Genomic DNA, 22,110 nt, shown 5'->3' on the forward strand with positions numbered 1-22,110 from the left:
CGTGCGTCTGTGTGTGTACGGACAGGGTATGGGTGGGTGTGTGTGTGTGTGTGTGTGTATACGTGTGTACGGACAGGGTATGGGGGTGTGCGTGCGTGTGTGTGTGTACGGACAGGGTATGGGTGGGTGTGTGTGTGTGTGTGTGTATATGTGTGTACGGACAGGGTATGGGGTGTGCCGGTGTTTCTATCTACAAAAGGAATTGATGTGTGCTCTGTGTCTCCCCCCAGCTCACCATCTCTCTGCCACAGCGTCTGTTACACCAGGTGGCACAGGGGAACTTCTGAAAGGAATGAAGGGGAGGGAATGGCAAGGAGAGGAGGAGGGGCATTTGAGGAGGAGCGGGGGTGGGAGAGAGAGGGCAATCTGCCACACTCACCCACATATAGGCAGTCGGAGACTGATGTAGATTGCTGTGCAGGAAAGGGTGGGGAGGAAGGAATCTCGTGCAGAGACACAGGGTCAGGGAAAGAAAGGTCTGCCATCCCAGGCTCTGCAAAGCCTGGTGGGGAGCAACGGCTGCACGGGCAGGTGTGAGTGGGGGGTTGTTAGTGAGGGGAGACAGGGATTGAGGGTAGGAGAGGGTCAGTGAAGGAGACAGGGCCAGACAGGTTTGGGGAGGGTCAGAGAGGGGACAGGGATTGTGTGGTAGAGGGAGGGTTGGGGAGTAGGACAAGAAGGAGGAATCTGATAGGGAAGGAGAGTGGGCCACCGGAGAAAGGGAAAGAGGAGAGGAATACGAGGGAGGTGAGGTGAAGAGAGGGGGCAAGAAGGGAACCAGAAAGGGGAACAGAAAAAGAGAGGAGGGGAGGGGGAGAAATGTGTATGTATCAGCTGGTTGGACACTAATGGGCAGGTAAACCTGCAGAAGGAAGCTGAAGAAAAGTTGGTCTGTATTGCGTGAGGGTTTGAGTGCAGCAGCCCTCATGGAGGAGCACCGACGGGGTGAATGTGCGTAGTATTTTATCCAGTGCTGGTGAAAGCAGAGCCAGAGGGGGAGAGAGGAGAGATTTAAACAGGACCCGAGGGACGGAGAGTGGGAGCGTGTGGGACGAGCTGCCAGAGGAAAGCTGAACTGAATTGTTCCTCAACTACTTCAAGGGCCCTGTGGTTTGATGTTGTGTTTTTTACTTGTTTTCTGCTGTTTACACGATTTGTTCTGTTTCGTGTGTTGGGTGTTGCAGGCGTCTGTGGGAGAGACGAACCTCAGGTTGTACTCTGTGTTTATACTTTGAGGAGGTGGTCGAGGCAGGCCCACTAACAATATTTAAAACAGCTATATAGATCGGAAAAGGTTGGGGAGATACACGTGGCCAAAGGGGTCGGCTCAGATGGTAATGTTGGTCAGCATGGAGAAATGGGCCAACCGGCCTGCTTCCACACTCTGTGGCTCTGGCTGTCTTACTCCAATTATCCAGGGCCCCACCTGCGATTCCGAGGGCAGATCTGGTCCCCTCCCCTGGGGAAGGGTCGGCAGAGGCCCAACACATTGATTCCTGTCACCAGGGGTTGTCGAAGAGGACACGTCAACCTGACCACTCCTGCGTTCCTCTGAGTGAGAAGTGATCTTTCAGGGCTTGGCAGTGTGATGCTGGTCCCCATTTGGGAAGGTTGACCTGGAGCTGGTCCCCATTTGGGAAGGTTGACCTGGAGCTCCCTGCCCCAGAACACGGGTTGGTGGGGGGGGGGGCAGCCGTTCAGCACAGAAAAGTGACCAGGTATTTGCACAGGTACCAGGTGGTGAATCTTCGAATTCACTGTCCAGAGGCCATTTGAGGCTCCGTCACTGAGGGGATTGAGTTCAGCACAGACATGGTGAGGGGGAGTGAGTGAGAGAGGGAGGGAGAGGGAGGGAGAGAGTGAGTGAGTGAATGAGAGAGAGAGAGGGAGAGAGTGAGTAAGAGACAGAGAGAGAGGGAGAGAGTGAATGAGAGAGAGAGAGGGAGAGAGTGAGTAAGAGACAGAGAGAGAGGGTTAGTGAGGGGGTGAAACAGAGGAAGACAAAGAGAGGAAGAGAGTGAGAAAGTGAGAGAAATAGAGTAAGAGGGTGAGTGAGAGAGTGTGAGAGACAGAGAGAGAGAAGGGAGAGAGAGAGAGAGAGAGAGCGCAAGAGAGAGAGGGGGAAGGAGGGGGGAGAGACAAAGAGACAGCAAGAGGGAGACAGGCAGACCAACAGAGAAAGAGAAAGAGAGACAGAGAGAGAGGTTTGATATTGAGATTGAGGGGAGAGGTCTTATAGCAGGAAGGTGATGTCAATGGTATTGAGAAGGACTGGAGAGAGGGCCAGTTAGCCTACCCACCTCTCTATTTTGTAAAGGGCCAATACGACAACAATAGTAGCAGCAGGCGGATGGCACGTCACCTGTTATAGTAACAGAGCCAGACAGGATGGACACAGACTCCTTGGCACAAGCAGTCCATACTGACAATGGTGTCCAGCCAGGTGAATCTCAATTCCCATGTCCAGCCCATTTCCTGCCCAGCCCCACCCCTGCATGTTCCTGTCCGAGTGTTGCTTAAATGATACTATTGTCCCTCCCTCAACCACTTCCTCTGGCAGCTCGTTGCACATGCTCACCACCCTCTGTGTGAAAAAGTTATCATTCAGCTCCCTGTTAAATACTTCCCCTCTCATCCTAAATCTATGCCCCCAGTTTTGGTTTCACTACCCTAGGGAAAAGACTGTTACAGTCCATCATATCTCTCTCTCTTATCATTTTAAACATGTCTGTAAGGTTGCCCCTCGCTCTCCAACGTTCCGAGGAATAAGGACCCAGCCTGGCTGACCTCTCCCTCTAGCCCTGGCAAAGTCTTTGTAAATGGCACAATCTCAAGGGAATATGTAATACTGAAATTGCTCACTGGCTGTGATTGCCTGCACTGTTGAATGGCTGATTACTGCACCTTCCTGTTGGCAGGAGCTGAGGGCCCCAGTTACTCAAGGGGAGAAGACAGAGAAGAGAAGGAGAGGGAGATGAGTGTGGCAGCATTGATTAGAGACCAGGGTCAAGTACAGGTGCCGTAGTACAGTGACCGCTGACGAATGTATTCAAGTAGTTCCGACACGTTCCCCTCCAGTGCCTGTAGCTGTTCCACCTTCTGCTCCATCAGTCGTTCGTTTCTCTCAAACTTCTTCTGCAGAGCTGTCGAGGAAATGGATCCAATGAGGAATGCAGAGTCACCACGATGCCCTGTTCCCCAGCCCAGCAACCAACGTGCATGGTGAGATCCCAGCCGGCGGCCAAGCAAATTTCTACAGAGCATTCTACATGGTTGTATTGCCATCTGGTACGGAGAGGCCATTGCACAGGATTGGAAAAAGCTGCAGAGGGTTGTAAACTCAGGCAAGCCCAGCCTGGGCACGAGGCATGTTTAAGGGACGGTGCCTGGGGAAGGCATTATCCAGCACCAAAAGCATCCTCCCATCCCCTACGTGTTGGGGAAGAGGTACAGGAGCCGAATACAAACTCTCAACAATCCACACACAGCTTCTTCCCTCCGCCGTCTGATTTCTGAACGATCTGTAAACCCACAAACACAACTTGGCTATTCTGAACCAGAATCAGAATCAAGCTGCTATCACTGACATAGTTTCTGCAATTTCTTTTGTGGCAGCAGTAGGATTCAATACACATGTAAACTATAAGTTACTATACGATATATGTATATACTTTATCTCTCTCTCTATATAGATGCACTATGTATCTATCTATAGATACAGTAAATATTAATTATGTGTAAATGTACACGTGTGTGTACATATTTACACTGTGTGTATATATTAATTACAATCAGAAACACACCAACATTGAATTAAATAGTCTGTGCAAAAGGGGGGTATAAACAGTGAGGTGATGTTCACTGTCTGTTCAGAAATCGGATGGTGGAGGGGAAGAAGCTGTTCCTGAATGTGTGTCCTCAGGCTCCTGTACCTCCTCCTTGATGGTAGCAATGAGAAGAGGGCATTATTTGCACTATTTATTTGTAAATACACACTGGCATTTGTGTATTTATAGTCACACTTCACCCTCCAACTTTATTTCCTTTATAATTCTTTATAATTGCTGAATGTTGTTCTTTGATGTTGAACATTAGGGCAAATTCCCAGTCCACGTCTATGTACATGGAATGGTGATCGATCCTTATTTTGTCTTTGATGGTATTTTTATGTCTTTGCGTAGTACTGCCACCACGAAACGACAAATGTTCGGACCAGCCTCCTAGGTTAAAGCCTCTCTGCAGGAGGACAATGTGTTTTCATGGGCCGTCCCCAACAACGAGCAACATCCACTGGGCCCTCGAGGGCAGCGCCAACACAATCAGCCAACTCCTCATTCGTACTCGAAGCAAATCAGAGCAACTCACCAGCGGAAGGGCTGACCAGGACACCGAGCCCTGGCAGGGTCATGGTCACCCTGCAGCTTGGAGGCAGCCATCCATCCCTCCTACCCTACAATCCTCAATCCCCTCCCATACAAGCTCCTCATTTATCCCTGACCCTCATCGGTCTTCCTCAGCTCCCTTATCCTGACCCCGAAACTCCCTCTCGGATTCCCTCCACTTCCCACCTGCCCTTCCTCCAAGAGTCATTGGGTACATCACAGAACCATGTTGTCCATTTACACCGATCCTACAGAAACTGTGTCACACTGTTACAGAATCAGTTCCTGCTGCCAGCTGTGAGGACGCGCTCCCTGTGGCTGCGTGCGTTTCCCCAGCCCAGGGGTCAGTAAGTCGTGGGTTTGCGGTGTTGGCACCAGAAGTGTAGAGACACATGGGCTGCCCCCAGCGTAATCCTTGGGCTGTGCTGGTTGCTGATCCAAATGACACATTTCCCTGGATGGTTCAATGTTCTGGTATATAGGAAATGCAGATAGAACTAATCTTTAATCTACTCTAACCCAGTCCGTACCGTCTAGTCTGTCCAGGCTGCTAGTTGCTTGTTTCCTCAGCTTCTCCACTTCCTCGTGGATCTTCCCGATCCTCTCGGCCCCTCCAGCATCGGCGTTCCCCAGCGCCTTCACTTTGTCCTGTAGCTCCTGGTAACGTCTCTGTGCCTCCTGCAGCTCGTTCTGCAGACAGAAGGAAGGGGTGAGAGGGCAGCTCCTGTGGTGAGCAGCTGGCGATGGAGAAGTGGCAAGGAAGGTAGGGCAGTGCCACCCCAGGGTGGCAGGGCAACAGGTCCACGCCCAGTGTTCCCGGCAGGAACTGGGCTGAGTCCCAATCCGCCCTGCCAGCAGACACTGGGAATGGTGAGACACGAGAAGCGTGCCCTTTGATTGGTGGGTACTGCTTGAAAGGTTTCAAGCGATATGGGCCAAAAACGAGCAAGTAGGCATTTTGTCGGCGAGGATGAATTGGGCTGAATGGACCATGGTTTGTGACTGTACGATCATCTGGTGGGATGGTGCCAGACAGTTGGAGCAGTGTGGAGGGGTGGGGAGTGAGCAAAGGGACAGTGTTCAGACCACGGGCTCTGGAGGGAACCTGCGGGGAGGGGAGGTCCTAGAGATCCCTGATCACAATCCCAGTGCACCCGTATCCACTGGGAATTCCGGCGGGAGCGCAATGGACTGTACTCACGGCCTCCAGCTGCTCTGTGCGGTTTCGGGCTTCCTGGGCTGCCCTCTTCGCCTCGTGTGCCTGCTCCCTGTTGGTGATGGTTTTATTCTGCAACGCCTCGACCCCCGTGGACAGGTTGGCCAATCTCTCCGCTGCTGCCATCAGCTGCAACTCGAGAGCAGTCAGCAGCTTCTTCCCCTGAAACACACAGCCCCGGTCAGGAGTCAGGCCGTTACCCCTCGCTGAGCGGGTATGGTTCTGCCTTCGTCAGGGGTCTGTCACCAGCCCCGGTGAGGAGTCAGGCCGTTACCCCTCGCTGAGCGGGTATGGTTCTGCCTTCGTCAGGGGTCTGTCACCAGCCCCGGTCAGGAGTCAGGCCGTTACCCCTCGCTGAGCGGGTATGGTTCTGCCTTCGTCAGGGGTCTGTCACCAGCCCCGGTCAGGAGCCAGGGCGTTACCCCACGCTGAGCGGGTATGGTTCTGCCTTCGTCAGGGGTCTGTCACCAGCCCCGGTCAGGAGTCAGGCCGTTACCCCTCGCTGAGCGGGTATGGTTCTGCCTTCGTCAGGGGTCTGTCACCAGCCCCGGTCAGGAGCCAGGGCGTTACCCCTCGCTGAGCGGGTATGGTTCTGCCTTCGTCAGGGGTCTGTCACCAGCCCCGGTGAGGAGTCAGGCCGTTACCCCTCGCTGAGCGGGTATGGTTCTGCCTTCGTCAGGGGTCTGTCACCAGCCCCGGTGAGGAGTCAGGCCGTTACCCCTCGCTGAGCGGGTATGGTTTTGCCTTCGTCAGGGGTCTGTCACCAGCCCCGGTGAGGAGTCAGGCCGTTACCCCTCGCTGAGCGGGTATGGTTCTGCCTTTGTCAGGGGTCTGTCACCAAAACTCTCACACATTTCTACAGATGTACCAGGCAGAGCATTCTGACTGGTATGGGGGAGGGGGGGGTCGCTACACAGGATCGGAAGACAGCTGCAGGCATCTGTAAGTCCAGCCAGTTCCACTCCTCACCATCGAGGACACCCTCAAAAGGGAAAGACCAAAGAAGGCAATTCACTTTTACCATCGGGGAGGGGGCACAGGATCAGAAGACACCCACTCACTCACTCAGTGATTCAGGAATAGGTAGAGTAGTTAGTGAAACACTATTACACAGCGAGTGACACGGGTTCAATTCCTGCTTCAGTCTGAAAGGATTTTGAACACTCTCCCTGTGGTGTGTGGATATCCTCCACGTGACCTGGTTTCCTCCCACAGTCCAAAGGTCACATGGATGTAATGGGGGGGGGGGGCAGACTCGCTGGGCCTGAAAGGCCTGTAACCACGTTGTATCCCTAAACAAAAATAGATTCTTTCCCTCTAACTTCAGATTTCTGCTTACACAATGCTCCCGACAGGTTCCCTGACCAGTCCCTATATGATACCCCTGACCAGTCCCTATACGATGCCCCTGGCCAGTCCCTATACGATGCCACTGACCAGTCCCTATACGATGCCTCCGGCCAGTCCCTATACGATGCCACTGACCAGTCCCTATACGATGCCCCTGACCAGTCCCTATACGACGCCCCTGACCAGTCCCTAGACGATGATGCCCCTGACCAGTCCCTATACGACGCCCCTGACCAGTCCCTATACGACGCCCCTGACCAGTCCCTATACGACGTCCCTGACCAGTCCCTAGGCGACGCCCCTGACCAGTCCCTAGGCGATGCCCCTGCCTAGTCCTTATACAATGCCCCTGACCAGTCCCTATACGACGCCCCTGACCAGTCCCTATACGACGCCCCTGGCCAGTCCCTATGCAACGTCCCTGACCAGTCCCTAGGCGACGCCCCTGACCAGTCCCTATACGATGCCACTGACCAGTCCCTATACCACACCCCTGGCCAGTCCCTATACGACGTCCCTGACCAGTCCCTATATGATACCCCTGACCCGTCCCTATACGACGTCCCTGACCAGACCCTGTATGATACCCCTGACCAGTCCCTATACGACGCCCCTGACCAGTCCCTATACGATGCCACTGACCAGCCCCTATGCGACGCCCCTGACCAGTCCCTATATGACCCCCCTGGCCAATCCCTGTACGACACCCCTGACCAGTCCCTATACGACCCCCCTGGCCAGTCCCTAGATGACGCCCCTGACCAGTCCCTATACGACGCCCCTGACCAGTCCCTATACGACGCCCCTGGCCAGTCCCTATACGACGCCCCTGGCCAGTCCCTATACGATGCCCCTGGCCAGTCCCTATACGACACCCCTGACCAGTCCCTATACGACGTCCCTGACCAGACCCTGTATGATACCCCTGACCAGTCCCTATACGACTTCCCTGACCAGTCCCTATACGACGCCCCTGACCAGTCCCTATACGACGCCCCTGACCAGTCCCTATACCACATCCCTGACCAGTCCCTGTACGATACCCCTGACCAGTCCCTGTACGATGCCCCTGACCAGTCCCTATACCACACCCCTGACCAGTCCCTATACAATGCCCCTGGCCAGTCCCTATACCACACCCCTGACCAGTCCCTATACCACACCCCTGACCAGTCCCTGTACGATACCCCTGACCAGTCCCTATACCACACCCCTGACCAGTCCCTGTACGATACCTCTGACCAGTCCCTATACCACACCCCTGACCAGTCCCTGTACGATACCCCTGACCAGTCCCTATACCACACCCCTGACCAGACCCTGTACGATACCCCTGACCAGTCCCTATACCACACCCCTGACCAGTCCCTGTACGATACCCCTGACCAGTCCCTATACGATACCCCTGACCAGTCCCTATACGATGCCCCTGACCAGCCCCTATACGATACCCCTGACCAGCCCCTATACGATACCCCTGGCCAGTCCCTATACGATACCCCTGGCCAGTCCCTATACGATACCCCTGACCAGTCCCTATACGATGCCCCTGACCAGCCCCTATACCACACCCCTGACCAGTCCCTATACGACATCCCTGACCAGTCCCTATACGATGCCCCTGACCAGTCCCTGTACGATACCCCTGGCCAGTCCCTATACCACACCCCTGACCAGTCCCTGTACGATACCCCTGACCAGTCCCTATACGATGCCCCTGGCCAGTCCCTATACCACACCCCTGACCAGTCCCTATACCACACCCCTGACCAGTCCCTATACCACACCCCTGACCAGTCCCTATACCATACCCCTGACCAGTCCCTATACCATACCCCTGAGCAGTCCCTATACCACACCCCTGACCAGTCCCTATACCACACCCCTGACCAGTCCCTGTACGATGCCCCTGGCCAGTCCCTATACGATACCCCTGACCAGTCCCTGTATGATGCCCCTGACCAGTCCCTGTACGATGCCCCTGACCAGTCCCTGTACGATGCCCCTGACCAGTCCCTATACGATGCCCCTGACCAGTCCCTGTACGACGCCCCTGGCCAGTCCCTATAGATGCCCCTGGCCAGTCCCTATACGATGCCCCTGGCCAGTCCCTGTACGACGCCCCTGACCAGTCCCTATACGACGCCCCTGACCAGTCCCTAGGCGACGCCCCTGACCAGTCCCTATACGATGCCACTGACCAGTCCCTATACCACACCCCTGGCCAGTCCCTATACGACGTCCCTGACCAGTCCCTATACCACACCCCTGACCAGTCCCTATACGATACCCCTGACCAGTCCCTATACGACGCCACTGACCAGCCCCTATGCGACGCCCCTGACCAGTCCCTATATGACCCCCCTGGCCAATCCCTGTACGACACCCCTGACCAGTCCCTATACGACCCCCCTGGCCAGTCCCTAGATGACGCCCCTGACCAGTCCCTATACGACGCCCCTGACCAGTCCCTATACGACGCCCCTGGCCAGTCCCTATACGACGCCCCTGACCAGTCCCTATACGATGCCCCTGGCCAGTCCCTATACGACACCCCTGACCAGTCCCTATACGACGTCCCTGACCAGACCCTGTATGATACCCCTGACCAGTCCCTATACGACTTCCCTGACCAGTCCCTATACGACGCCCCTGACCAGTCCCTATACGACGCCCCTGACCAGTCCCTATACCACACCCCTGACCAGTCCCTGTACGATACCCCTGACCAGTCCCTGTACGATGCCCCTGACCAGTCCCTATACCACACCCCTGACCAGTCCCTATACAATGCCCCTGGCCAGTCCCTATACCACACCCCTGACCAGTCCCTATACCACACCCCTGACCAGTCCCTGTACGATACCCCTGACCAGTCCCTATACCACACCCCTGACCAGTCCCTGTACGATACCTCTGACCAGTCCCTATACCACACCCCTGACCAGTCCCTGTACGATACCCCTGACCAGTCCCTATACCACACCCCTGACCAGTCCCTGTACGATACCCCTGGCCAGTCCCTATACGATACCCCTGACCAGTCCCTATACCACACCCCTGACCAGTCCCTGTACGATACCCCTGACCAGTCCCTATACGATACCCCTGACCAGTCCCTATACGATGCCCCTGACCAGCCCCTATACGATACCCCTGACCAGCCCCTATACGATACCCCTGGCCAGTCCCTATACGATACCCCTGACCAGTCCCTATACGATGCCCCTGACCAGCCCCTATACCACACCCCTGACCAGTCCCTATACGACATCCCTGACCAGTCCCTATACGATGCCCCTGACCAGTCCCTGTACGATACCCCTGGCCAGTCCCTATACCACACCCCTGACCAGTCCCTGTACGATACCCCTGACCAGTCCCTATACGATGCCCCTGGCCAGTCCCTATACCACACCCCTGACCAGTCCCTATACCACACCCCTGACCAGTCCCTATACCACACCCCTGACCAGTCCCTATACCACACCCCTGACCAGTCCCTATACCATACCCCTGACCAGTCCCTATACCATACCCCTGACCAGTCCCTATACCACACCCCTGACCAGTCCCTATACCACACCCCTGACCAGTCCCTGTACGATGCCCCTGGCCAGTCCCTATACGATACCCCTGACCAGTCCCTGTATGATGCCCCTGACCAGTCCCTGTACGATGCCCCTGACCAGTCCCTGTACGATGCCCCTGACCAGTCCCTATACGATGCCCCTGACCAGTCCCTGTACGACGCCCCTGGCCAGTCCCTATAGATGCCCCTGGCCAGTCCCTATACGATGCCCCTGGCCAGTCCCTGTACGACGCCCCTGACCAGTCCCTATACGACGCCCCTGACCAGTCCCTATACGACGTCCCTGACCAGTCCCTAGGCGACGCCCCTGACCAGTCCCTAGGCGATGCCCCTGCCTAGTCCTTATACAATGCCCCTGACCAGTCCCTATACGACGCCCCTGACCAGTCCCTATACGACGCCCCTGGCCAGTCCCTATGCAACGTCCCTGACCAGTCCCTAGGCGACGCCCCTGACCAGTCCCTATACGATGCCACTGACCAGTCCCTATACCACACCCCTGGCCAGTCCCTATACGACGTCCCTGACCAGTCCCTATATGATACCCCTGACCCGTCCCTATACGACGTCCCTGACCAGTCCCTATACCACACCCCTGACCAGTCCCTATACGATACCCCTGACCAGTCCCTATACGACGCCCCTGACCAGTCCCTATACGATGCCACTGACCAGCCCCTATGCGACGCCCCTGACCAGTCCCTATATGACCCCCCTGGCCAATCCCTGTACGACACCCCTGACCAGTCCCTATACGACCCCCCTGGCCAGTCCCTAGATGACGCCCCTGACCAGTCCCTATACGACGCCCCTGACCAGTCCCTATACGACGCCCCTGGCCAGTCCCTATACGACGCCCCTGACCAGTCCCTATACGATGCCCCTGGCCAGTCCCTATACGACACCCCTGACCAGTCCCTATACGACGTCCCTGACCAGACCCTGTATGATACCCCTGACCAGTCCCTATACGACTTCCCTGACCAGTCCCTATACGACGCCCCTGACCAGTCCCTATACGACGCCCCTGACCAGTCCCTATACCACACCCCTGACCAGTCCCTGTACGATACCCCTGACCAGTCCCTGTACGATGCCCCTGACCAGTCCCTATACCACACCCCTGACCAGTCCCTATACAATGCCCCTGGCCAGTCCCTATACCACACCCCTGACCAGTCCCTATACCACACCCCTGACCAGTCCCTGTACGATACCCCTGACCAGTCCCTATACCACACCCCTGACCAGTCCCTGTACGATACCTCTGACCAGTCCCTATACCACACCCCTGACCAGTCCCTGTACGATACCCCTGACCAGTCCCTATACCACACCCCTGACCAGTCCCTGTACGATACCCCTGGCCAGTCCCTATACGATACCCCTGACCAGTCCCTATACCACACCCCTGACCAGTCCCTGTACGATACCCCTGACCAGTCCCTATACGATACCCCTGACCAGTCCCTATACGATGCCCCTGACCAGCCCCTATACGATACCCCTGACCAGCCCCTATACGATACCCCTGGCCAGTCCCTATACGATACCCCTGACCAGTCCCTATACGATGCCCCTGACCAGCCCCTATACCACACCCCTGACCAGTCCCTATACGACATCCCTGACCAGTCCCTATACGATGCCCCTGACCAGTCCCTGTACGATACCCCTGGCCAGTCCCTATACCACACCCCTGACCAGTCCCTGTACGATACCCCTGACCAGACCCTATACGATGCCCCTGGCCAGTCCCTATACCACACCCCTGACCAGTCCCTATACCACACCCCTAACCAGTCCCTATACCACACCCCTGACCAGTCCCTATACCATACCCCTGACCAGTCCCTATACCATACCCCTGACCAGTCCCTATACCACACCCCTGACCAGTCCCTATACCACACCCCTGACCAGTCCCTGTACGATGCCCCTGGCCAGTCCCTATACGATACCCCTGACCAGTCCCTGTATGATGCCCCTGACCAGTCCCTGTACGATGCCCCTGACCAGTCCCTGTACGATGCCCCTGACCAGTCCCTATACGATGCCCCTGACCAGTCCCTGTACGTCGCCCCTGGCCAGTCCCTATAGATGCCCCTGGCCAGTCCCTATACGATGCCCCTGGCCAGTCCCTGTACGACGCCCCTGACCAGTCCCTATACGACGCCCCTGACCAGTCCCTATACGACGTCCCTGACCAGTCCCTAGGCGACGCCCCTGACCAGTCCCTAGGCGATGCCCCTGCCTAGTCCTTATACAATGCCCCTGACCAGTCCCTATACGACGCCCCTGACCAGTCCCTATACGACGCCCCTGGCCAGTCCCTATACGACGCCCCTGGCCAGTCCCTATGCAACGTCCCTGACCAGTCCCTAGGCGACGCCCCTGACCAGTCCCTATACGATGCCACTGACCAGTCCCTATACCACACCCCTGGCCAGTCCCTATACGACGTCCCTGACCAGTCCCTATATGATACCCCTGACCCGTCCCTATACGACGTCCCTGACCAGTCCCTATACCACACCCCTGACCAGTCCCTATACGATACCCCTGACCAGTCCCTATACGACGCCCCTGACCAGTCCCTATACGACCCCCCTGGCCAGTCCCTAGATGACGCCCCTGACCAGTCCCTATACGACGCCCCTGACCAGTCCCTATACGACGCCCCTGACCAGTCCCTATACGACGCCCCTGGCCAGTCCCTATACGATGCCCCTGACCAGTCCCTATACGATGCCCCTGACCAGTCCCTATACGATGCCCCTGGCCAGTCCCTATACGACGCCCCTGACCAGTCCCTATACGACATCCCTGACCAGACCCTGTATGATACCCCTGACCAGTCCCTATACGACTTCCCTGACCAGTCCTTATACGACGCCCCTGACCAGTCCCTATACGATGCCCCTGACCAGTCCCTATACCACACCCCTGACCAGTCCCTGTACGATACCCCTGACCAGTCCCTGTACGATGCCCCTGACCAGTCCCTATACCACACCCCTGACCAGTCCCTATACAATGCCCCTGGCCAGTCCCTATACCACACCCCTGACCAGTCCCTATACCACACCCCTGACCAGTCCCTGTACGATACCCCTGACCAGTCCCTATACCACACCCCTGACCAGTCCCTGTACGATACCCCTGACCAGTCCCTATACCACACCCCTGACCAGTCCCTATAACACACCCCTGACCAGTCCCTGTACGATACCCCTGGCCAGTCCCTATACGATACCCCTGACCAGTCCCTATACCACACCCCTGACCAGTCCCTGTACGATACCCCTGACCAGTCCCTATATGATATCCCTGGCCAGTCCCTATACGATACCCCTGACCAGTCCCTATACGATGCCCCTGACCAGCCCCTATACGATACCCCTGGCCAGTCCCTATACGATACCCCTGACCAGTCCCTATACGATGCCCCTGACCAGCCCCTATACCACACCCCTGACCAGTCCCTATACGACATCCCTGACCAGTCCCTATACGATGCCTCTGACCAGTCCCTGTACGATACCCCTGGCCAGTCCCTATACCACACCCCTGACCAGTCCCTGTACGATACCCCTGACCAGTCCCTGTACGATGCCCCTGGCCAGTCCCTATACCACACCCCTGACCAGTCCCTATACCACACCCCTGACCAGTCCCTATACCATACCCCTGACCAGTCCCTATACCATACCCCTGACCAGTCCCTATACCACACCCCTGACCAGTCCCTGTACGATGCCCCTGGCCAGTCCCTATACGATACCCCTGAACAGTCCCTATACGATGCCACTGACCAGTCCCTATACGATGCCCCTGACCAGTCCCTGTACGATGCCCCTGACCAGTCCCTGTACGATGCCCCTGACCAGTCCCTGTACGATGCCCCTGACCAGTCCCTGTACGATACCCCTGACCAGTCCCTATACGATGCCCCTGACCAGTCCCTGTACGACGCCCCTGGCCAATCCCTTTAGATGCCCCTGGCCAGTCCCTATACGATGCCCCTGGCCAGTCCCTGTACGATGCCCCTGACCAGTCCCTGTACGATGCCCCTGACCAGTCCCTGTACGATGCCCCTGACCAGTCCCTGTACGACGCCCCTGGCCAGTCCCTATAGATGCCCCTGACCAGTCCCTGTACGATGCCCCTGACCAGTCCCTGTACGATGCCCCTGACCAGTCCCTGTACGACGCCCCTGGCCAGTCCCTATAGATGCCCCTGGCCAGTACCTATATGATGCCCCTGACCAGTCCCTGTACGACGCCCCTGACCAGTCCCTGTACGATGCCCCTGACCAGTCCCTATACGACGCCCCTGACCAATCCCTGTCCGATGCCCCTGACCAGTCCCTGTACGATACCCCTGACCAGTCCCTATACGACGCCCCTGGCCAGTCCCTATACGATGCCCCTGGCCAGTCCCTATACGATGCCCCTGACCAGTCCCTATACGATGCCCCTGACCAGTCCCTATACGATGCCCCTGGCATAGGTATCCAGGATGATCCAGTCAGCCAGTACTTCTCTCCCCAGGGGTGAAATGTGTAAGACCAGAGGGCACGTGTTCAACGTGGGTGGCGGGAGGAAGAGATGTGTGGGCAAGGGTTTCTTACACAGAGAGTGGTGGGTGTCTGGAATGTGCTGCCAGGGTGCTGGGAGAGACAAATGCGATAGAGGTTTTGAAGGGGCTCTTGGACATGGACGTGCCGGGAGGGACAATAGGGAGACTGAGGTGTGGGTACACAGGTTTAAATATCACACTGATTTTAGTGACAAAACACAAAAATGGGAGGTGCGAGTCTTGTAATCAGCAAGAAGTGGTTGAGCATGTAGTAGTGAGGTGTCCAGTTATAATCAACAGGGGCCATAGTTTATTTTAATGTTATCACAGAGTAAAATGCAATTTAACATGAACAATATTTTACAGAAAGGATCATGGGACTATTGCTCTAAATGTACAGTGCAGGTCATTAAGAATGCTGAACTTTTTATAGAATATGACACAAGTATAAATATACAGGCTTTCGATATCCTGACACACACTCCTGTTCAGAAAGTGATGGCAATGCACCAACCACCATTAAACCTCAAATGAAGGAGAAGAAGTGGAGAGCTATGGAGATTGTGTGGGTAAGAGGGTTTTTGATTGGTTCGGCACTTCATTGTGGGAACAAGGGCCTGATGGTGTTTTGTACAGTTTGCTGCAGAAACATTGTACACTCTGGACGGTTGTCTTCTTGTTGTTTGTCGCCCCCAAGTGGCCAAGCAACAACACAACAGTGGTGAGTTACCCTGGACGCCCCCACGCGGTCACACAACATATTCAGGGGGAGGGGGAGTAGCCAGAGGGAGTTAGACTATAAGATATAGGATCTAAATTAGGCCGTTTGGCCCATCGAGTTTGCTCTGCCATTCCACCAGGGCTGATTTATTTTCCCTCTCAACCCCAGTTTCCTGCCTTCTCCCCGTGAACTTTGACATCCTGAGAAATCAAAGAACCTATCAACCTCCACCTTCAATATACCCAGTGACTTGGTCTCCACAACTGCCCGTGGCAATGAGTTCTACAGGTTTATTGTGCTCTGGCTAAAGAAATTCCTCCTCATCTCCATTCTAAAGTGACATCCCTTATTCGGAGTCTGTGCCCTCTGACCTCGATTCTCCTCATCTACTCCATCTAGGACTTTCAATATTAAGTAGGTTTCAATAAGATATCCCCTGTAAATGGCAGCAAATGCAGAGCTACAGCCATCAAACGCTCTGCATTTTAGCATTAGCACACATTGGTACTGATGACACAGGTAGAGAAGGGTGAAAGTAGGGAGGTAGGCGGAAGATGAAGGAGCGGGCTCTGGGTTGCAATCTGTGATTTACTGGTGCTGGTGAGGAGCTGGTGCTAATAGAAAGCATTCAGATTCTTCGGTCTTTGGGCTCTATCTGGGGCAGAGGTGACTAGCATTGTTTTCCCTTGTACAACCTCAGTGCACTGATGTGATAAAATGTTCTGTATGGACTGAGTTCAGAATAAAATCTTTCACCAGACCTCAGTACATAAGACCAGAAGATATAGGGGCAGAATTAGGCCATTTCATCATGTCTGATCCATTTTAAAATGGATCTGATCCTTAAATACACCCAATGACCTGGCCTCCACAGCTGCCCAATCCTCTATCTATCCGCTAATTCTTGCTTTGTTGTATACCCTTGTTGTGCTTTTACAATAGCTTTGACTTCCCTTGTCAGCCACGGTTGTACTACTTTGCCATTTGAGTATTTCTTTGTTTTTGGAATACATCTACCTACACCTTCCTCATTTTTCCCAGAAACTCACACCATTGCTGCTCTGCTGTCATCCCTGCCAGCAGCACCTTCAAATTTACTTTGACCAACTCCTCTCTCATCCCACTGTAACTCCCTTTACTCCTCTGAAATGCTGCTACATCAGACTTTCCTCTCTCCCTATCAAATTTCAAGATGAACTCAATCCTATTGTGATCTCTGCCTCCAAGGAGTATTTTTACTTTAAGCTCCCAAATCACCTCAGGCTCATTTCACAACACCCCGTCCAGTATAGCTGATCCCCCCCCCCCCCCCCCCCCGTAGGCTCAACGACAAACTGCTATAAAAGCCAACTCATAGGCATTCAACAAACTCACTCTCCTGATTTTTCGCAATCTACCTGCATGTTGAAATCTCCCATGACTACCATAACGTTGCCACTTTGACTCGCCTTTCCTATGTCCAGTTGTTCTCATCCCAGTCACTGTTTGGACACTGGTACCCAGCTGCCATCAGGGTCCATTTACCCTTGCAGTTTCTTCTCTCAACCCACAAAGATTCAACATCGTCTGATGCTATATCACACCTTTCCAATTCCCAGTGACAATAACAAATCTACTTAGCAACGATATAGTGGAGGGGCTGCAGGTTGCCCCTAACCTGTGGGGGAACCAATACCCCTGAGCAGAAAAGAAGCTTAACTCATGTGGGCATCGAAACATGAAGTGAAATCAATCGTTTGCCTCAAAGAAAATCAGTGAGAATCAGACACGTCAGCGTGGGTCAGTGTGACTGTAGGGAGAGTGGACAGACACGTCAGTGTGACTGTAGGGAGGGAGTGGACAGACATGTCAGGGTGGGTCAGTGTGACTGTAGGGAGGGAGAGAGCGGACAGGCACGTTAGTGTGACTGTAGGGAGGGAGTGGACAGACAAGTCAGTGTGACTGTAGGAGAGGGAGTGGATAGACACGTCAGTGTGGGTCAGTGTGACTGTAGGGAGGGAGGGAGTGGACAGGCACGTCAGTATGACTGTAGGGAAGGAGTGGACAGACCTGTCAGTGTGACTGTAGGGGAGGGAGTAGACAGATGTCAGTGCAGGTCAGTGTGACTGTAGGGAGGGAGGGAGTGGACAGGCACGTCAGTGTGACTGTAGGAAGGGAGTGGACAGGCACGTCAGTGTGACTGTAGGGTAGGGAGTGGACAGACAAGTCAGTGTGGGTCAGTGTGACTGTAGGGGAGGGAGTGGACAGACACGTCAGTGTGGGTCAGTGTGACTGTAGGGAGGGAGTGGACAGACACATCAGTGTGGGTCAGTGTGACTGTAGGGGAGGGAGTGGACAGACATGTCAGTGTGACTGTTGGGGAGGGAGTGGACAGACATGTCAGTGTGACTGTAGGGAGGGAGTGGACAGACATGTCAGTGTGACTGTTGGGGAGGGAGTGGACAGACACGTCAGTGTGGGTCAGTGTGACTGTAGGGGAGGGAGTGGACAGACACGTCAGTGTGACTGTAGGAAGGGAGTAGACAGACACGTCAGTGTGGGTCAGTGTGACTGTAGGGAGGGAGTGGACAAGCACGTCAGTGTGACTGTAGGGGAGGGAGTGGACAGACAAGTAGGTGTGACTGTAGGAGAGGGAGTGGATAGACACGTCAGTGTGGGTCAGTGTGACTGTAGGAGAGGGAGTGGATAGACACGTCAGTGTGGGTCAGTGTGACTGTAGGAGAGGGAGTGGATAGACACGTCAGTGTGGGTCAATGTGACTGTAGGGAGGGAGAGAGCGGACAGGCACATCAGTGTGACTGTAGGGAGGGAGTGGACAGACAAGTCAGTGTGACTGTAGGAGAGGGAGTGGATAGACACGTCAGTGTGGGTCAGTGTGACTGTAGGGAGGGAGGGAGAGGACAGGCACGTCAGTGTGACTGTAGGGAAGGAGTGGACAGACCCGTCAGTGTGACTGTAGGGGAGGGAGTAGACAGATGTCAGTGCAGGTCAGTGTGACTGTAGGGAGGGAATGGACAGACACGCCAGTGTGACTGTAGGAAGGGAGTGGACAGACAAGTCAGTGTGACTGTAGGGGAGGGAGTGGACAGACATGTCAGTGTGACTGTAGGGGAGGGAGTGGACAGACAAGTCAGTGTGACTGTAGGGGAGGGAGTGGACAGACATGTCAGTGTGACTGTAGGGGAGGGAGTGGACAGACAAGTCAGTGTGACTGTAGGGGAGGGAGTGGACAGACAAGTCAGTGTGACTGTAGGGGAGGGAGTGGACAGACATGTCAGTGTGACTGTAGGGAGTGGACAGACACGTCAGTATGACTGTAGGGGAGGGAGTAGACTGACACGTCAGTGTGGGTCAGTGTGACTGTAGCGAGGGAGTGGACAGACACGTCAGTGTGACCGTAGGGGAGGGAGAGAGTGGACAGGCACGTTAGTGTGACTGTAGGGAGGGAGTGGACAGGCACGTCAGTGTGACTGTAGGGGAGGGAGTGGACAGACACGTCAGTGTGACTGTAGGAAGGGAGTGGACAGACACGTCAGTGTGGGTCAGTGTGACTGTAGGGAGGGAGAGAGTGGACAGGCACGTTAGTGTGACAGTAGGGAGGGAGTGGACAGGCACGTCAGTGTGACTGTAGGAAGGGAGTGGACAGACACATCAGTGTGACTGTAGGGGAGGGAGTGGACAGATACGTCAGTGTGACTGTAGGGGAGGGAGTGGACAGACACGTCAGTGTGACTGTAGGGAGGGAGTGGACAGACATGTCAGTGTGACTGTAGGGGAGGGAGTGGACAGATGTCAGGGTGGGTCATTGTGACTGTAGGGAGGGAGTAGACAGACACGTCAGTGTGACTGTAGGGAGGGAGTGGACAGACATGTCAGTGTGACTGTAGGGGAGGGAGTGGACAGATGTCAGGGTGGGTCATTGTGACTGTAGGGAGGGAGTAGACAGACACGTCAGTGTGACTGTAGAGAGGGAGTGGACAGACATGTCAGTGTGACTGTAGGGGAGGGAGTGGACAGATGTCAGGGTGGGTCATTGTGACTGTAGGGAGGGAGTAGACAGACACGTCAGTGTGGGTCAGTGTGACTGTAGGGGAGGGAGTGGACAGACAAGTCAGTGTGGCTGTATGGGAGGGAGTGGACAGACACGTCAGTGTGACTGTAGGGGAGGGATTGGACAGACACGTCAGTGTGACTGTAGGGGAGGTAGTGGACAGACATGTCAGTGTGACTGTAGGGGAGGTAGTGGACAGACACGTCAGTGTGACTGTAGGGGAGGTAGTGGACAGACATGTCAGTGTGACTGTAGGGGAGGTAGTGGACAGACACGTCAGTGTGACTGTAGGGGAGGTAGTGGACAGACATGTCAGTGTGACTGCAGGGGAGGGAGTGGACAGACACGTCAGTGTGACTGTAGGGGAGGGAGTGGACAGACACGTCAGTGTGACTGTAGGGGAGGGATTGGACAGACACATCAGTGTGACTGTAGGGAGGGAGTGGACAGACACGTCAGTGTGACTGTAGGGGAGGGATTGTACAGACACGTCAGTGTGACTGTAGGGGAGGTAGTGGACAGACACGTCAGTGTGACTGTAGGGAGGGAGTGGACAGACACGTCAGTGTGACTGTAGGGGTGGGATTGGACAGACACGTCAGTGTGACTGTAGGGGAGGTAGTGGACAGACACGTCAGTGTGACTGTAGGGGAGTGATTGGACAGACAAGTCAGTGTGACTGTAGGGGAGGGATTGGACAGACATGTCAGTGTGACTGTAGGAAGGGAGTGGACAGACACGTCAGTGTGACTGTAGGGAGGTAGTGGACAGACATGTCAGTGTGACTGTAGGAAGGGAGTGGACAGACACGTCAGTGTGACTGTAGGAAGGGAGTGGACAGACACGTCAGTGTGGGTCAGTGTGACTGTAGGAAGGGAGTGGACAGACACATCAGTGTGACTGTAGGGGAGGTAGTGGACAGACACGTCAGTGTGACTGTAGGGGAGGTAGTGGACAGACACGTCAGTGTGACTGTAGGGAGGGAGAGAGCGGACAGACAAGTCAGTGTGACTGTAGGGAGGGAGTGGACAGACACGTCAGTGTGACTGTAGGGAGGGAGTGGACAGACACGTCAGTGTGACTGTAGGGAGGTAGTGGACAGACATGTCAGTGTGACTGTAGGAAGGGAGTGGACAGACACGTCAGTGTGACTGTAGGAAGGGAGTGGACAGACACGTCAGTGTGGGTCAGTGTGACTGTAGGAAGGGAGTGGACAGACACATCAGTGTGACTGTAGGGGAGGTAGTGGACAGACACGTCAGTGTGACTGTAGGGGAGGTAGTGGACAGACACGTCAGTGTGACTGTAGGGAGGGAGAGAGCGGACAGACAAGTCAGTGTGACTGTAGGGAGGGAGTGGACAGACACGTCAGTGTGACTGTAGGGAGGGAGTGGACAGACACATCAGTGTGACTGTAGGGGAGGTAGTGGACAGACATGTCAGTGTGACTGTAGGAAGGGAGTGGACAGACACGTCAGTGTGACTGTAGGGAGGGAGTGGACAGACACATCAATGTGACTGTAGGGGAGGTAGTGGACAGACATGTCAGTGTGACTGTAGGAAGGGAGTGGACAGACACGTCAATGTGACTGTAGGGGAGGTAGTGGACAGACACGTCAGTGTGACTGTAGGGAGGTAGTGGACAGACACATCAGTGTGACTGTAGGGGAGGGAGTGGACAGACACATCAGTGTGACTGTAGGGAGGGTGTGGAAAGACATGTCAGTGTGGGAATGTCGGTGTATTGGTTAGTAAATTAATTGGTCATTCTCATTGACCTGTGATTAGGCTGGGGGTAAATTTGGCGGTGTGGCTGGAAGGGTTGAAACGGGCCAGTTCTGTGTCGTATCTGTTAACAAATAAAAGTAAATCCTGGCTGGTAGAGCAGTCAGTGAGAAGACACTGGAGAGTGCGAGCTGCCCCAGTTGGGTCCCAGCAGGAGTTGGGAATTCGTCTACCGATTGTCTAGGGGAAGGGCAGCCTTTCCTGGCTACCACAGACTGAACGATTCAGCCCAGCCACAGCCATGTGGGCCAGTGACTGTAGGGAGGGAGTGGACAGACATGTCAGTGTGACTGTTGGGGAGGGAGTGGACAGCCACAGCCATGTGGGCCAGTGTCGCGTTTGACCGCAGACCAGGGACAGAGAAGCCTGTGCACCCTCAGTAATGTGGTACTTGCTCTCAGCATCCCCAGCCTGTTTATTTCTGTATCATTG

At 55.0% G+C, this 22,110-nt stretch overlaps 1 protein-coding gene across 5 annotated transcripts in view; it reads right to left on the reverse strand.

Moving 5' to 3' along the window:
• Positions 1 to 1,973: 1,973 nt before the first annotated feature.
• lamb2l (laminin, beta 2-like) overlaps positions 1,974 to 22,110 on the reverse strand; it is a 235,382-nt gene continuing 215,245 nt past the window's right edge. For all 5 annotated transcript variants that reach the window (XM_059943876.1, XM_059943875.1, XM_059943878.1 and 2 more), the window contains 3 exons: positions 5,584 to 5,760; positions 4,913 to 5,072; positions 1,974 to 3,143 (listed from right to left, as the gene is read on the reverse strand). In XM_059943876.1, coding sequence (XP_059799859.1) covers positions 3,007 to 3,143; positions 4,913 to 5,072; positions 5,584 to 5,760 — 474 coding nt within the window. In that variant the 3' untranslated portion in view covers positions 1,974 to 3,006. The remainder of the gene's footprint in view (positions 3,144 to 4,912; positions 5,073 to 5,583; positions 5,761 to 22,110) is intronic.

Source organism: Hypanus sabinus, chromosome 19, assembly GCF_030144855.1.
Source record: "Hypanus sabinus isolate sHypSab1 chromosome 19, sHypSab1.hap1, whole genome shotgun sequence".
NCBI lineage: Eukaryota > Metazoa > Chordata > Chondrichthyes > Myliobatiformes > Dasyatidae > Hypanus > Hypanus sabinus.